This window comes from Paramacrobiotus metropolitanus, unplaced genomic scaffold, assembly GCF_019649055.1.
Source record: "Paramacrobiotus metropolitanus isolate TYO unplaced genomic scaffold, Prichtersi_v1.0 Parri_scaffold0000002, whole genome shotgun sequence".
In the NCBI taxonomy this organism is placed as follows: Eukaryota; Metazoa; Tardigrada; class Eutardigrada; order Parachela; family Macrobiotidae; genus Paramacrobiotus; species Paramacrobiotus metropolitanus.
Window position 1 is genome coordinate 382,492 of NW_026570222.1, and position 17,407 is coordinate 399,898.

General features: G+C 40.2%; 3 protein-coding genes across 5 annotated transcripts; all 3 read left to right on the top strand.

Moving 5' to 3' along the window:
- The first annotated feature begins 876 nt into the window (after positions 1–876).
- Positions 877–7,721, top strand: LOC129589659 (ribosomal protein S6 kinase alpha-2-like). Of its 2 annotated transcripts, XM_055484498.1 has the most exons (22): positions 877–1,145; positions 1,417–1,532; positions 2,048–2,110; positions 2,993–3,106; positions 3,465–3,546; positions 3,615–3,695; positions 3,762–3,841; positions 3,923–4,029; positions 4,194–4,371; positions 4,438–4,508; positions 4,595–4,683; positions 4,755–4,928; positions 5,056–5,180; positions 5,658–5,711; positions 5,773–5,847; positions 5,907–5,996; positions 6,107–6,265; positions 6,370–6,608; positions 6,796–6,913; positions 6,975–7,048; positions 7,143–7,206; positions 7,282–7,721. In XM_055484498.1, the coding sequence occupies exons 2-22, from the start codon at positions 1,473–1,475 to the stop codon at positions 7,399–7,401; spliced, it is 2,217 nt and encodes a 738-aa protein (XP_055340473.1). In that variant the 5' UTR covers positions 877–1,145; positions 1,417–1,472; the 3' UTR covers positions 7,402–7,721. The 2 variants fall into 2 exon arrangements, with proteins under 2 accessions (XP_055340473.1, XP_055340481.1); XM_055484506.1 differs by lacking the exons at positions 877–1,145; positions 1,417–1,532; positions 2,048–2,110; positions 2,993–3,106 and adding an exon at positions 3,134–3,319.
- Positions 7,722–8,146: 425 nt separating this feature from the next.
- On the top strand, positions 8,147–10,010 carry LOC129588474 (uncharacterized). Of its 2 annotated transcripts, none has more exons than XM_055482694.1 (5): positions 8,147–8,637; positions 9,155–9,218; positions 9,358–9,430; positions 9,505–9,551; positions 9,718–10,010. In XM_055482694.1, the coding sequence occupies exons 1-5, from the start codon at positions 8,289–8,291 to the stop codon at positions 9,752–9,754; spliced, it is 570 nt and encodes a 189-aa protein (XP_055338669.1). In that variant the 5' UTR covers positions 8,147–8,288; the 3' UTR covers positions 9,755–10,010. The 2 variants fall into 2 exon arrangements, with proteins under 2 accessions (XP_055338669.1, XP_055338661.1); XM_055482686.1 differs by having other exon boundaries at positions 8,152–8,637; positions 9,505–9,528.
- A 945-nt stretch (positions 10,011–10,955) lies between these two features.
- Positions 10,956–17,385, top strand: LOC129583302 (uncharacterized protein MG328-like). Its single transcript, XM_055475070.1, is given in 18 exon segments — positions 10,956–11,585; positions 11,824–11,871; positions 11,873–12,019; positions 12,117–12,368; positions 12,475–12,534; positions 12,614–12,721; positions 12,917–13,177; positions 13,548–13,679; positions 13,682–13,766; positions 13,826–14,229; positions 14,379–14,480; positions 14,618–14,855; positions 14,913–14,988; positions 15,087–15,249; positions 15,340–15,416; positions 15,585–15,735; positions 16,449–16,923; positions 17,282–17,385. Coding segments are annotated over 17 exon segments (2,592 nt in total). The 5' UTR covers positions 10,956–11,381; the 3' UTR covers positions 16,533–16,923; positions 17,282–17,385.
- Positions 17,386–17,407: the final 22 nt, after the last annotated feature.

Here is a 17,407-nt window from a genome sequence, read left to right on the forward strand (position 1 = left end):
AAGTTTGCGACGTCGAAAAATTTCGAAGGCGTTAATATGTTTGCTTGCTTGTTGCAGTAATTCTAGAAAGTCTGCTGTCGTGCTTTTAAGTGTGTTATTAATCAATCAGGTGATAATGGTCAGTCTATCAGGCGATAAACTTAATACTTACTTGTTAATAATAAACGTTACAGTATTTCGTCACGGTTCCGTATTTTTGTAGTGTACTGTGTACGTAAGGTACACAACTTAAGTACGGCTGCTGTATGGAAATTTTATTTACAATTAGTATTTACTATATTTTAACCAGGTGCGTATCAGGTTTGATTGCAAATGAAATGAAATTAAGGATAAGGGCTTGTTTCATAAGAGAAAGAAGGCAATAACTTGATGACAAAAGCGGTCGTATAGTTCTACTGTTCTGTAATATGTTGTAAAGGTCACAATATCGCCATGAATTTAATAATTAGTTAATTATCACTAATTACTAGAGTACGGTACCTTAGAGTACAGTAAAACCAATAATAATTTATTGTTTTACTAAAAGCATACGTGCACCGATACGAATCATACGATTTCCTGCTTTGTTGAGTTTGTTCTAATTCCTTTTAATTTAACCTATCGGGCAAAACGGGCAACTACCGCCTACCGGTACGTACTGTAATTAACGATTAAATATTAATTTTTTGTAAAGCCCCAGAATGGCACGCGCAGTGTGCACCGCAGTACTACTCGTACTTCGTAGTATGTGTTTAAAGTTTAAATAGTGAGCCTGCGGTACAAGGTACGTGAGTTCGTGAGGCTTATAAAGCGGAACCGTACCAATCATACACATTAACATCATGGCGCTGCACCGATTAGTACGAGTAGTCTGATTCCAATACTACTGCGACTTGTGTGATTAACCATATTAACGGTAACGAAACAGAAAAAGGATGAAAATGTACAGTACGAAGAAGTACCTCTTTTTGTTGTCATTCCTCTTCAAACCAAACGGAAACTATTTGTTCTAGCAGCTCGAATTAATCCAGATTTAAATGTATGTCTCTTCCAGATATCTTTGTGTAAACCATACGGTGAAAAATTGAAGGGCAAAGCAGTCTGGCTGATGGTAGTGGTCCCGTTTGTTTGAGCGGTCGTATTGCTTTACGGCAAATTTGAGACTGGTATGTGTGATTTCGCGAATGCTTAGACGATCACTAATGGGTTCCAGAAAAATAGCGCATAATACAGATCAGCGATTGGGAGTTTCTTGAGAGACCCAAACACTAATAACAACGATGATCAAAGTTGGGAAATCTTTGCGACGTTCCGTAGTGTTGCACAGATGCTGCACTTGCAGAGTGCAATTGGGCTAATTCAGTTGTTTAGTTGATTTTCCACTGGAATAGTTTTTACAGTTCATCTGGCCGTTATCTGATTATACGTTTTGCTTAGAGCGATTGTTTGGCTCGTCAGAAGTGGCCGCGTTGTGGAAACCCATCCAGAGTAAAATGCCGCTACCCCAGTTAGCGGATCCTTGGCAAAAAATGGATATTGAAGAGGTTTCGGTGGTAAGTGCGCCCAACTAAGCACTTTTCTGGCAAGGACAGCAGTTTTTCCTCTTCTGCTTATTAATACCCTCACGGCAACAAAAAAACTAATCATGGATTCTAACGAAATTTACGTTTTTCACATTGTGTGTGTGTTTTCCTAGAAGGCCTAGTCGTAGTGCAGTGGCTAGACGACATTGTACTTTGGCACATTGCACAGCGCCGTAGTTGAGAAATATGGCGTTCTTTGGAAGGGCATTTTGAACCTGAGACGATCCCGATCGTGTTTTACTTTAGATGTTTACGTTATGTTGACAGTGTGGTTAAAGTTTCAGTGTATTTCTTGACAAGGGGCGTTAAGTGATCGCTATCTTTGTTGGTGAAAATTTCAGCTGGCGTCATCTGCCGCGGACGCGGCCTGTATATTTTTGGTATTTGTCAGATCAGAAATCTATTAACGCTCACGCACGACAGCTCAGTTAAATGTGCTGTGCTATAATTTCTCAGCTGGTTGGTAATTTTGGTTTCATTATTAGGGAATACCATCCGATGATATGGTTGTTGACGAGGCTGACGCTTCCGGGCAGGAAGAAATGCAGGTATTTAATTATTCAATATCCTGACTTCGTTACATTACTGTAATTCATACGGTTGCGTCTGCGGCACTGAGCTTGCATGCCAGTTTCAGCTAATTCTTGCATTAAACGTCGAATTATAGTTTTTGATGAATTTCATGCTTGATAAGTGTGTATTTTTTTCGTTTGTGCTAGTAATTGTTATTAGAATCGACTGTTTCTTGTTACGGATTTCAATCATTAGTTACAATTACAATTTTTTGTAAATGTAGCAAGCACCTCAGTATCATTCGTTATTCTGACTGTTCTTGGTTTTTTAGATTTGTCTAATACATAATTAGTTGGTTAGTTAGATCGAATTTTTCGTGATTTGTCATGATTTTGTTTGAAATTTTCTATTGCTTCATACGGTAATTAATAACATAAGTTTTGTAAATATTGGTTATACAAAACTGTTGTGGTATCGTTTTTCGATCATGTTATAGGTACAGCGATATGTTAAATTCTCTGAAAACTCTACTTATTATCTTCTATTATCGGCATTTTTTTCCAGATTATTTTAACACAACGATTGAACGTTTAATTCTTTCATAAATGTATGAATATTTTTCGCGCAATGAATGCATTATATATGTTGAGTTAAGATTTACCCCGATAGATGATAGATATTATACGAGAGATGCGTGTGTGACTAATGACGTGATATAGCGGTAATTCAATAAACTGTCGACGATTTTATGGTGGTTTCTCGGTAGCCTTGTACTAGCCTACACTGTGTTCACGTAGGTATGCGCAAATATGTTTAGCTTCATATTGCTTGCGGTATGGGCTTCTAGACTCTAGTACTCCATGATTGCTCAGCGAACCTTCGTTTTCTGTGTCGTTATTCATGACTCTTCCTTCTAGGATGATCGGGACCAAATCTGTGAAATTATAAACATTACCAAGGAAGGTTGCGAGAAGGGCGATCCAACACAGTTTGAACTGTTGAAAGTGCTCGGACAAGGCTCATTCGGCAAAGTATTTACTTAATGGAACTTGGGATTTTGAATTGTTTGTATCCAGGAAGAGGGTTACAATAATAATTTTACAGCATTTGTTTGATTTATTGTGTAGCAGTAAAGTAAGTACTGTTAACTTGTAGCTGATATAGAGGATATTCATTATAGACATCTGGTGGAGTTATCACATATTTAGCCCGTAAAAGATGTTTGGCTGAATTTCTGCCAGATGGTGAGATTTGTGCTGCTGAAATTACACCGTTAGACCTTTCATTTTTTAGCAGAAGCTTTTATGGGTTTTCGACAGTTATGCTATACATAGACCATCTAATATGCAAGTATTGAGATTAGCGTTTTACATAATTATTTTATTGTAGGTATTTTTGGTGCGGAAAATTTCAGGAAAAGATGCAAATACTTTATATGCGATGAAAGTGTTAAAGAAAGCTACCTTGAAATGTGAGTTAAATGCCATTTAATATGTTCAACTTCATTTGATTTTTGATAATCCTGATGCGTGGGAACAGATCGTGATCGCATGAGGACCAAAAAGGAACGCGATATTCTGGCTGAAGTGAATAATCCGTTTATTGTGAAACTGCATTACGGTACTGATAATTTATCGGAAATTTGGTGTACTCATTCTTATTTTAATCCATTGTTGTTTTGCGTAGCCTTCCAAACCGAAGGGAAGTTATACTTGATACTGGATTTTCTGCGCGGTGGAGATCTCTTCAGTCGCCTGTCAAAAGAAGTTCGTATACGGGCTTTGTTTATTTTGATTTTGTAGACGTTACGTGATGAACGACGTTTGATTAGCACAGCACTTTTGCAGGTTATGTTTACGGAAGAGGATGTTAAGTTTTATCTAGCCGAACTTGCGCTGGCGATGGATCAGTTACATAAGTGGGGTATAATTTACCGCGACCTTAAACCCGAAAAGTAAGTGACTAATCCATCAACTCTATGTACTTTTTGTCACATGTAGCTGTTGAATCAGCTTTAGTTTTTTTTGCAATTATATCCTGATGGTTTTGTTTGCATTTTTGTTTCGGTAGATTCGTAAAAATTTTCATAATGGTGTCAGTTTATAATTGTGTTAATAGTATTCTGTTGGATGCCGATGGTCATATTAGCCTGACCGATTTCGGATTGAGCAAAGAGGCGGTGGATGGGGAGAAGACCTATTCGTTCTGCGGGACTGTGGAGTATATGGCACCGGAAGTGGTGAATCGTAAGGGCCACGGGTGTGCCGCTGATTGGTGGTCGTTCGGGGTTCTAATGGTACTTCTTTATTGCTCCGTGGTAAGAATTACACATCCAGCAATAGTAATAAAATGGTTGTTTCAGTATGAAATGCTCACTGGTGAACTTCCATTCCAAGGGGCCAACCGCAAAGAAACCATGAATTTGATACTAAAGTATGCATGGGAAAAATTTATGCTGTAGCGAAATGATCCTGTAATTGTTGGTTGTCATATTGACAAATCTTTTTGTGGGCTTGCAGGGCCAAACTGGGTATGCCGCCGTTTTTGTCACCCGATGCTCAGAGTCTACTGCGGGCACTGTTTAAGCGGATTCCAGGGAATCGATTGGGTAATAAAACCTGTCACATAGCGAGCGGCGCTTTTTGATGACTGTAACATGCGGGATGATATGTTGTTTAGGTGCTGGTGAGAGAGGAGTTGAGGAAATTAAGAGTCATCCCTTTTTTGCTACGATTGACTGGCCACGGTTGGCGAAAAAGCAGATTACCCCGCCGTTTAAGCCGGTCTGCTCTCTTAACGTGGACGATGCTACCAACTGTTTCGATATTGAGTTCACAATGAAAACTCCTAAAGGTACGGGTAGCGCTGCGGCATGAGCGGGACGGAAGTCACTTGATAGTTGAAGGGATGAGAAATGATGCGACTGGTGTATGGATGATGGGATTAGTGTGTCGATTCCTCTGTTTCTCTTTGTTAACAGATTCTCCTGGGATACCACCCAGTGCTGCCGCTCATGATCTCTTTCGGGGATTTAGTTTTGTTGCGCCCTGTTTGCTTAGCGATGTGGCGAATGGAGACAAACTGCGTCAGATACCGGCATTGAAGGTTAGTTCGAAGTTCAACAAATTACTCAACAGTTTGGCGTGTGCTCATATTGTTCAGTAGCTTTTCTGGGTTTTATTGACCAAAAACTATAGGGAACACAGAATAGGGGATACAAAAATGTTGCCAGAAGATGAAGGCAGGTTCAGCTGTAAACCAGTAGTTGTATTGGTGATTTATTTGCATATTTTATTTAATTACTTTATGCTAGTTGGATAAATTTTCATAACTTACGTTAATGATTTTGAATTTGCCGTACCGTGTACCGCACACTTATCTGCACCAGTCTTAAGCTGACCCGAAATGAACTTCGGTAAATAATCGTACGTTATTTCAAGATATGACAACGATAAATGACTACTCGTATGATAAATGTGATCTATGCGATGTTTACTTTATTTGTAGAAGATTTGTGCTTGTAGTTCATTGTGCTGCGTGCTTACAGTATCTACTTACGCAAATTTTCCCTTTATTGTGCAGGGCTTTGCGGTTGGACCGCCCAGTCGATTTACTGATGATTACGAGCTGAAAGAGGTGAGGTTTAAACAATGCGGATATTGAATCAAAGTCTTTATCTGCGAGTGGGATTCCCTAGCAAATCGGTGAAGGATCCTTCTCAACATGCCGAAGGTGCATCCATAAGACCACAGGCGTGGAATATGCCGTGAAGGTATGCATTGAGTGCTCACTTGAATGAAGAACTGGAAATAAGGGGATGTCTGTTCCTAGATAATTGACAGGCTGAAACGTGACGCACAGGAGGAAGTAGAAATTTTGATGCGATATGGTTCACATCCAAATATCGTCAAACTGCATGAGGTGTGTAATTTCTTTTGTTATCCCTGTGAGGCTGATGTGAGATGCTGCGAAATAGCAGCATCGGTGAATGCCTCGTCCTAACCGTGTATTTAACTGTTAACAAATTGCAGACCATTGAGGACAAAAATTATGTGTATCTGATAATGGAGCTGTTGCGCGGAGGAGAATTATTTGATCGGATATTTGCTAACAAGTACTTCCAGGAATTCGAGGCCAAAGTTATTTTGGAAACTGTTGCGAAAACCGTGGCTTATTTGCATCAGAATGGGGTGTGTGAGTGTATTTGTGTAAATCTGCGTACTTTTTATTTAAACATTTTTTACGCTGAATTTCATTATGGTCAGTACTGATACGTACTGTTTTGCTTGGAAAGGTGGTTCATCGGGATTTGAAACCGTCGAATATTATGTATGCGGATAAAGACAGTAATGCATCCAGTCTTCGCATCTGTGATTTTGGATTTGCCAAGCAGTTACGCGCTGAAAACGGTTTGCTCATGACGCCCTGTTACACACTTCAGTTCGGCGCTCCTGAAGTGCTGAAACGCCAAGGATACGATGCAGCCTGTGATGTGTGGAGTCTGGGAATACTGCTGTATACTATGTTGTCTGGGTGTGTATTCCACCGCCCGTGCGTTTTAAGTTCCGCTAAGGGACACAAAATATAATTCTCTACACAGTTACCGACATAAACAGCGATGATAAGCACCCTTCGGTATTCGCTCTAGTCCGACGGGTTTTTGCGCTATTTGTTTCCCGCAAATTTACAACGTTCCCATTTGGTTTCATTTGGTTTTCAGTAAATCTCCCTATGTGCACACGCCTTCCGACCAGCCTTCCACAATCCTGGCTCGAATCGATTCTGGCTCAATTCCGTTTAGTGGTGGTGTCTGGTCACATATATCCGATTCCGCTAAGGTCTGGCAAAAATATTTGGCTTTCTGTCGAATTGTCAACTTGATTGAGGGTTGTATTTTAGGATTTGGTTAAGCGGATGCTACATCCTGACCCGCAAATGCGTCTCACCGCCAGGCAAATATTGGAGCATCCCTGGTAAGTAGAGTGGACGGCGAGGGTTATATAAAACGTTCGCCCTACGTGTATGCGTTGAAAGGGAATGTTCTTTTTAATCCATTCCTTTTTATAGGATGCGAAATGCTCCAAGCAGTATACAAAGAAGAGCCGACCAGCCAGATTTGGCACACTTAAAGGTAACTGCAAACTGCTGTATAAAGTTCGTACAGAAGTTCCTGGTAATTGCTAATTTTTTTAAAAACCATTTGAAGGCTGTAACTGCCGCAACTTTCAAAGCAATGGACGAAAATCTTGTGGCGCCTCTGATGCCAGTGGATCAAGGTCTGTTGTTTAAACGGCGAAATCCTGCCAAAAAGATAGCTACTGGTTGAAGGAAAATGTCCATTAAGGAATGTGTGACCACAGTCGAACTGAGTGCCCTGTGAACCCTGCGCCAAGGTGATAAGGATTCCTTGTAGTTGGAGTCTCTTACAGTTTTATTGTTGTACAGAATGGGAAAAATTAACCGTTGGTCTTAACAGAAAATTTCGTTGTTATATGCACTGCGTATTCGGTTCTGTGGTATTCCTCTCCATTTTTAAGAATTTTACTTTTCTAATTTGTTATTTTATGGATACCGTTTTGATGCGTTGGTAACTAAAGCGTAATTGTAGTCTATGAATGTTCAATGAAGGAAATTTTTCGTGTAGAATTCTTCAGAAAAAGGTATAGTTTATGGGTAACACGAACAACCAGCTGTAGTGCAATGAAGTATGTCAGTTGATATACATATTGAACGGTGATATTACCGCAAAGATTAGTTGTGACCGCTACTGCAACTGTTGTGTGTTTTCAAATGAAAAATTGCCACATCTGGCAACGTAATCCAGTTGAGAACAATTCCGGATGTTTTTGCACCGTAGTCGCTTCATCACTGCAAAAGAGTTTACCGAAAGGTGTATATCAGAAATACCAAAGGGTTTATCGGGATTTCCTAGTTCGTCACAATATTATTGCATGTACGGAGTACTACAGGATCCACTTGATAGCGGATTCCAGCGGAAGTTGAATTTTAATTCACGTTATTTCATCTTTGTGCCTCTCCAGATTGACGCAGTTAGCGACTGCGTCAAAAATGTTGACCTACACTGTATTTCTAACGTAGGGTATCGGATATTAACGTACAAACTTCTATATAATAATTATTTGCGCGGCGATAATACAGCAAGATTATCTGCTTCTTGAAAGCGATCTTAATATTGCAAAAACAAGACCGACAATGTTGCGCTGGATGTTTATCACGGCCGCAACGTGTGTATCGTTGCTGATTCCCATGCAGATTTCGGCGCTGTGGACATACCCGGGTTTTATCACCACGTCCGACTCTGATTCCGTGAAGCAAGCTATCCTCAACTTGGTCCACTTTGTTCCGAAATCCGATCCGCAGTTTATCGTACAAAAATTTCTTTATTCTGACCCAGAACGCACTCAGGTCACGGTAGGTGACTCTGACCTTACAAACATCCAAAAGGTGACCAAGTCTAAGCGAGCTGAACGCCAGCCCTTAGTGATCGAAGCTCTCGAAAGTGGTGCCGGAAGTCTGGCACTCGGAGATTCGGGCGCATTTGGTATGGAAAAGCATTCAAAATTGTCCTTGGTTGCTATATTGTTTTGCTAACTTCTTAAAGTATAGAAAGCGAACATTTTCAGGGTTATACGTAGATGTATCATGTAATAAGTTCATAAACTTCATATGCATTAATCTCTTATGAACGTTTGAACGCCTTCCTTAATGATTTTTTTTAGAAATAGCGTCACGCATGCTGTACAGACTTCCCGGGTAAAACAGTGTGTCAAAAAACGTTAATTGAACGGGTAATTACCGCTAGGTGAACGGATGTACCCCAATTTTGACCTTTAACTAACGTTTAACTAAATTGTTTTAAAGCTGCTTTCTTTTAAAGCTGTCTAGACCTTGTGATGCCGGATGGGTAATAAGTTTATTTACATATTATCACTTTCTGCATAGTTTTTAACTGCATAAATAAATACATCTTTTATATAAAACCTGCAAATTATAGCATACGGTTTTTACAAAGGTAACGTGCGTGAATTTTGAATCGCATGCGTTTGCAATTTTTTCAGACTGCCATCCGAATGATGAGTCTGTAACAAAAGCTACATGTCCAACGCTGGATAGAAGGGGACGGTGAGTGACATTTACCAGGTTACGTATATGTTTTTGTTTGCCATGGACATAAGAGTTTTTGTCGTTTTCACTTAAAATTAAACAGAAACAGTACAGTGACACCATAAAAGCTGTTTGCCTTATAGAAGCAGTTTTGCAGGTATCGCTGTATTACTAGTAGCATGCTTTGCGATGGGAAGCGTCACTGTCCAAATGGCGAAGACGAAAACGACGTTAGTGCTGCCGATTGAACGAAAAAATCTACAAATTACCATCTCACACATTTCTTTGTTTATTTTTTTTACAGCTGATGTGTATGTTTTATAAGCTGGTAAGGCTACAGTGTCCTACTCGGTAAACATCCTGGAATGTATTAAATTCTATACGTACATGCATGTTATATATTAACAATACAAAATTCTTTCTTCGCACTCTCGTGCAATATGCATTATTTCGTGCAATATGCATTATACACGTATTTACCTACTTTCATGGTCAAATGCGTATTAACGTTTTTCAGACGATGCACTACATCGGGACCTACGGACAAGCAATAACAAAACTAGTTTTGCCAAGAATGAATCATTTTCGTTAACCAAATAAATTTGTGTATGATAACCTACAACGATAGACTGTATCTGCTAGTTGTACTTACCACCGGCAGTAGCAATGAAAATAAGTAATCATGCTAACAATAAATTGTATAACCTCCGAATACGAAAAAAATAACTACTTCTATGCCATTTAGAAAAAGATGAAAGCATTACTTACACATCAGCTCATTTATATGCCGAAGAATTATTTTAATGTCAAGTTCAGTTTTGGCGACGGCTTATTCTGCGCTTTAATTTTCAGACAATGTGTATCGACTTCCGTACATAGATATATGTTTAATTGTTTACGCATTTAAGGAACGTTTAATACGTTCGTACTTACAGTAATTCGGAAAGTTTGTTTTAAAAATCTGAATGTGCATGAGGCCACTAACAATAAATTAAATTCACTGTTCCACTGAAAAAAAAACACTAGTCCTCTAAATAAATAAAAAAAGAAGTTTTACCATGCATACTGTAAATTTAAGTGCTGTTGTTTTAACTGAAACTGATCAATAAATATTGTACGTGCAATTCACCACCACTTATGTTTTGTGCGTACAGAAAATGCACTGTACGAGTGCCGTCCAATTCCATAAGTATGTACAATAACAATTATTAAGTAATAAACTGCACAGCATACAACAACTATATAATATTACATGCACGTTCGACCTACTGCATGGCCGTGGTCATTCATTATTAAGTATGTACGTGCGGCACCGCACCCCCGTTCTACCTTCGTACCGGAAATGCTTTTAACGCTACGAACGGATCGTCTTAAGCCACGTTTATGCTATGTGAACTTTCGCAAACGGACCAATTTAGCGAAAAAGGCAACAGCACGGCGCAAAACTGGTTACAGAGGCGCTCGTAGCCAAACATATAGAATATATATGTCACCTCGAACGCGCTTATACAGTGCAACCTGTCTAACAGGGATCACGCAATTGAGTATAATAAGTCTATTTAGGAAGAAAGCTTTCTAAACTTTCACCTTGAAAACACCCATTTAATGGTGTTGAGGAGTAAGTCAACCTTCCGCGCACTTAAATACCACTTTACACATACAACAATGTCACAATCGAACGCACGATGTGCTGCCGACAACGGTTTCGTACCATCGACAACTCACTCCGTCCGCAGCAGTCAGGACACCTTGAAAAGTATTCTATAGTAACTTCCTGATGTTTCCTAATCCATGGCAGACATGAAATCTGTACTGAAGAGATTTTCTTGAAAATGCCTCTATCGGCTGTTTCGAGGAAACTGCACTTCCATATGTTCCCTATCCATACGCATATATGATGCGAATCGCTTCGCCAGATTCGCCACACCCATCTGCTTGTCAGTTTCTTCCGCATGGAATTTTCGACAAACAGTTTACCGACCAGATGCACTTATAATCATAATCTTGCAGTTTTAGTGTCGCAGTTGTAGTGACAGCTTTTTATATGGGACGTCTGGACTCTAGTAGCATGTTCAAGTTTTTTTCTGCTTTTTGTTCATATAGTTGGGATTCGTGACCACTGATGCCCTTTCCATATAACGTAATCACCTGTTCCATCGCGAATATTGTAGTTGTTTTTATATGGAAAAAGCTGACAATAATTCTTTAATGGATTACAACGGATCACCTGTCCGCATGCGTCGGTCTAATGTAACCGACGACCGAGCCACGAGATCACCACGAGCGTTAACCCGCAGTTTAACGCGGGACGAAGCCCATCACGATTCCGGGCGTTCAGGTTATCCAAAGCAAGCTGACAGCGGCTTCCTAACAAATTCTTCGGAAGTGAGTTATGGTGTAACAGTAAGCGCTTTGAAAGTTTTTACTAAAGGTCATGCGATTCGATAGTCTGCTAGCTTATGGAGGTGGGTCTGTAAACTGCTAGTTTACGTGATAGTCCACCTATAAAGATTCTTTTTCTCTGCATTTATCTGAGAAAAGATCATCCTTATGACCTTCAGCATTCAATAGGAACTGTTAATTAAAGCCAGTTTTCAAAAGAATATTTTCCACCTAACCGCAGAGTCGCGACGAATCACCAACCAGAGATATGCTGAGAAAGCATCGTTCCCCGTTCTCCCCGATATCCGTTGACGATCGATCTTTACAAATCACCAACTCTCGATTCTATACGTAGCATTTCATTGTTGCACACATTTGAAGATCTGGAACACGAAAAATACCTTTTAAAAGATGAAAATCGAGACATGAAGGATATGGTAAGAAAAACGCACAGTACGGACACTGTACGCGGTGTGTGGGTGACCTTTAATTTTAAAGCATTCATGGAAGCATAACCGCGGTTATTGATTCAAGGTTCTACAACTGCAAAGTACCGTACGCCAATTGGAAACAGCGCGAACTCGAGATTCTGAAAGGTTCGATCTCCAAGAGCGAGAAATCGAAGCGCTTAAAACTCAGCTAAAATCCGAAAAGGAATCTCGGCAGACCACTATGGTAGCCATGGAAGAACTGCAGTCAGAAGCGGCACGGAAAAGTGAATTACTGTCTTTGTCCAATGACGAGCTCATCGATGCGCGCGAAAGGTTGCGAACCTTAGACAAACAGGTTAGATTTACAATGATTAGAGCTTTTGACGACATAGGCGACATTTCGATACCACAGCCTCACAAGTCGTATTTTGCGTATGTCGTCTTGTTTTATTTAAATTTAGCTTACGGACGAAACAACCGCAAAATTACACACTGAACGCATTGGCAGAGAATATCGCGAGGTCAGTTTTAAAAAGAAGCATTAACAGGCAACTGGATACAGGGGTTTTTGGGTATATTTCGATTTCTTGTTTCGCATAGAAATTAGATGACCTTGTCAGCGAACTGGACATGGAAAGAAAGGTATCCAGGGCTTCACTTGATTCCTTGCGTGATACAAAAGACCAGCTGGCAAAAACAAGAGACGAGGTAAAAAATAATGTGAAAAAAATTTATTAACTTTGAATCTTTAAATGTAATCAAAACGCTTTTGCCCTGAAACCTTATACCTACGGTAATGAAAAATCACTGGAGAGTATGGAGAAACTCACACAACTAATACGTTTACCGAAAATGAAGCTCGTTAAACTCTGTGTTTTTTCTTACGATCGATGTTTCTTACAGTTATTTATGCTGCACGAAGCACTCAGAACGGTTAAGACTTCCGTTACATCATCTCCACCCCATCAAAATTTGTCCAGCCCTCGGTTAACAGTCGTTAACAAGGAAGCCAGCAACCATTTGCGAGACATTATTAATGCACACAATCAACTGTCTCAACAGCTCACCGACGTCCAATCACTTCACGCTAAGGCGACAACAGACGCTTCCGATTTGTCCGATCAAATTAACAATGTCGCACGTATCCTGCGCTCGGAAACCGCGGTACGTTGTACTCACGAAGTAATTCGCATAATAATCATACTAATAAATTACGTGTACACGTTTAAGATACCGACTAGTATAACCAGGGAAGCAATAATAAACACAAGTACCCGCACGGTCCGTACGAGGCGCAGTTTATAACAGTTTCCAACTTTCCGCCCATTTGGACGAAGTACTTTGTATTGGCTACGCAGCCTACAAATATTGGTGTAAATATTTAAGGCTCTACATAACCACTGCATGCCATGCTACTACGTTATGATAAGAGTAGCGCTGCACATGCTTTCAGTAAATTTTTTTTGTTTGACCTTTTAATTTAGGTTTCATCTACATTTCTTTCTAGTGCGTTTTATGTTGCGCTTTTTGGCAGACTGAGATTGTGGGGAACACCCTGATGAACGATAGGCCACTGAGAGACCAGATTAGTTTACTGGATGGTTTACGAACAAGTGCCCCGTTGGATCCGCTGGCAAAAAGCATAATCACCCTTCTGGATTTCGAAGTGTGAAGAAACGGAAGGTAGCGCGTGACGCCATTGAAAACAGCCTTAAGAAGTTCAGCTGGAAAGGCGAAAATCTCAATAACACTCGTAAGAAATGCCTCTGCGCTGCACTCACAAATCCCGCTTAAGAAAAGTATAAATTGTAGAACTTATTCCGCTTATGAATGCCATCTTGATTGCGTGGTCAAACACACGTAGCCAGATTGGCCAGATATCCAGACGCCTCGTTTCGATGCGTGGACAAATGAACAGCATTCGGAAATTTACCTTAGATATGCAGAATGCTGTACAGACGATGACGGTGAACTTTAAAAAAGATACACTGCTGGGAAGTAAATACCGACTGGAAGGAGCCGTTATCAGTTTCAGCGACATGGCGCGCTCGCGACACGACGCCATTCGTCGATTTTTGGAAGCCGCCCATCATCTGCAAATGGCTGGTGAAATTAACAGAGTGCGTTCGGAAGAACAAGCGATCCGAGACAGAGCGGTGGGAGTGGAAAAAAATGTTGTCAAGAAGCACGCCGATCGAATCACCGAATTGGAAGAGGTGCCACAACCATTGTCATTTTATTCTTATGTGAATTTTAATCGTTTAATTTTATGTGAATTTTAATCGTTTTATGGAAATTCATCTACAGATACTCAAACATGTTTGACAAAATATTTCGGTTTACTACCAAGCGAACTACTTTTCAGATTATTGCTTTGAAGGAAGGCGATCTGCAGAAAACACAAACTGAACTACGAGATGCCGAGAGTAAACTGTTCAGAAAAATCGAGGAGGCAAAAAAGTCTCAGGTAGAGTTACAAGTCGCGGCTCACAGCTCATTAGAGCATTGACATTTCCTTGTGTTGTTTTATTTGCTGCAGCAGCCGCTTAAATAATGATAATGTGGTTTCGATGCAGTAAACGGCGTTTTGGTTTTTTGTTTCAGAAGGAACACAACAGCACTTTGGACACAGTAAACAAAAAACATACCGAGGAGAAGCAAAATTTGCAAAGCGCGTCCTCACAAATACAGCACCAGCTGGAAAACGATATTGCGAGATTAAAGCGTGAAATCCAGCAACGAATAAAATCTATCGCGCTTTTGGATGAAACAGTTATGGCCAAGGACAACAAGATTTCTCAACTACAGACGTCGCTGAGAGAACAGGAAATGAAAATTGACGGTAAAGGCTACTTTACTCAAGTTCATAAAAACCATTGAAATGACTGGACCACAATAGATCTTCGACGACAACTCGAAATCGAAAAAGATCCATCACGTCACCAGAAACTTCACGCTGCTATCAAAGGTTACGAGTAAGTATGGCAGTACTTGCTGTTGTGTGACTTTCTCATTTCGGCATTAACATGCTGTCTTAAAAAGCCTCTGCCTCCGTTATGTAGCTTTGTTTCAGGCGGGAAGCAATCGACCTTCGAGCCAAAATTTCGGAGCGAGACACCCTGATTACCCATCTTAAACGGCGAGTAGATGAAGCACTGAATCGTGGCCAGAAGAAAGTTAACGAAACCAATGAGCGAAGCCGCGCAGAGCTCCAGGCCAAAGACACGAAACTAGCGGTATTTAAGAAAAGGATTCTACGAGCAAAAAATAATAGGTGGCTTAGGTAGGCGGGTTAGTGTCAGGGTTAAATCGTAATGACTTGACAGGAACGAGAACGTGAACTAGAGAAAGTCCAGGAGCAGCTGACGCGACTGACCAGGGTTGCCGCCAAAGGAACTAACAGGTACCGTTCGTGTCAGTGTCATACGGTCACATTATAAAGTGTATTATGAGTGCTCGTAATATTAATATTACACAATACGAATCTTTCACGATAAAAATCTGATGAAGTGCCAAGGTTTTAGTTTTCGACATTCCTTGTAATTTGTAAATGGCTGTTCTCAATTTGTAGTCGTCGTAGCCGCGAAACCACCCTGGCAGCGGATCCCGATGTAAAGAACGTACTGAATGTGAGAAGCGTATCCGGCAGCGACGGTATCACATTTCCACCAATTATTCCGGCCGCTGGAATCGTCGGAGGTGACCCTAACAGCAACGGACAGGTAACACACGACAAGACACGTGCATTATTTTTCCAGCACTGAATTGATTTCGTGTTCAGTTTTACAGTTGTTTCGTCAGACTGCCTTTTCATTACTGTAACTATCATCAGTAAATACGTAGTACAGAGTACAAGCCCATCTCACGGTAGAGTCACTATACTGCGACCGTGCTTGACATCTCGCATCCGGTTAGAGCTTCACACTTAATATCCAATACTAAACAGCATTTTTGTTTGCTACTTTTACGTGACCGTAAAATAATATTATCGGAGAATCGTATTGCAGCCGGCATAACTGTAAACTGAATAGTGTTATTATAACGGGAAAAATAAGGAATGCTGTAGGCTTTAGCAGAGCCTTACTCAAGGGCTTTATTAAGTATTACTACATACAGAAAGACCTATGTGCCTATGTAATACAAAAAGCCCTTATGAAGTGAAACAGTTTGAGCCTACAAAATTTACTGCTCGTTGTTCGACCACGCACGGGATATTAAATATGCATGTAATCAACAATCTATAAAAGTAGCCATTACTGTGCATTACCCTCATGCACAATGATGCTGTCAGGCATACTGCTGTTTATAATTTTTCTTGGTGAATTAACCATGAATCTAATCGTGGGACGGGTTTGTACTGTGTGTTGTTAAACGACATCTGCATATAACTAGTACTTTTAAAAAGTAATCAATATTGTGTGAAATTGCCTTGCAGTTAACCAGACGTACCACTGCTCGATCAGAAAATCGAGCTCAACCGACCAGAAGACTGGTTCGCACGCAATCGGGAATGCGATGACCTCGGAGATGCGATGCCGAAGGGAACCACGATACTTCGTATGAATCCGCCTGCGTCTACCTCCATACGTGCTTTGCTTCACAAGCCACAAACTTAGCTTTCCTGCAAATATTGATTGAATTGAATATAGATACTTTATACACATGTTTAACAAATACTGACCTGTTAAAGCTGTTTCTAATTACTGTATATATATCTATATATATAAAATTTATGGCTAAAGGGTAGAACTTGTATAAAAGTATATTATACGAGTATTTGCTTGAGTATTTGCTTGTATCTCTGCAGTACGATACTAGGTTTGACTTGTCGCTCGTTTCTTATTTTTCTTTTTGGTGTGATCGAGTGTAAAATGCTCGGAATTACCGTACAATACATATTGACGAAAAAAGTAAGTACATGCCGACTTCGTTTCACATGTAGTACGTATGAGTTTCCGCCGATTTTGTCAGTGGCAGCGTCTTGTTCCTGTTGGCGTTGATGTCATATAGTATTCATTATTGTAGTAGCACTTGAAGTACGGTTATAGTAAATTTCAAATTTACGTTGGATCAACTTCCCCGAACTTAATAACGACCCAAAAAATATAAGTATGAAGCTAGACATACAAGCATCAAGTTACAAAGTGCAACTAGGATAACACAATACGAGTATCATTAATGAAACGTGTCTCTGTAACTGACCAAAACGTAGAAGCAATGTAATTAACGTAATTTAATTAACCGGCGGCAAATAGAATTCTTATGCAGATACCAAAGTCATCAAAACTCCTGGGTAAAATACGTGTGCTGTCCAAAGCTTCCAGAACGAAATTTCTCACCCACCTGTAAGTTTGTGCAGAAACGGGAAAAGAACTGATCATCTGTGGGAAAAGC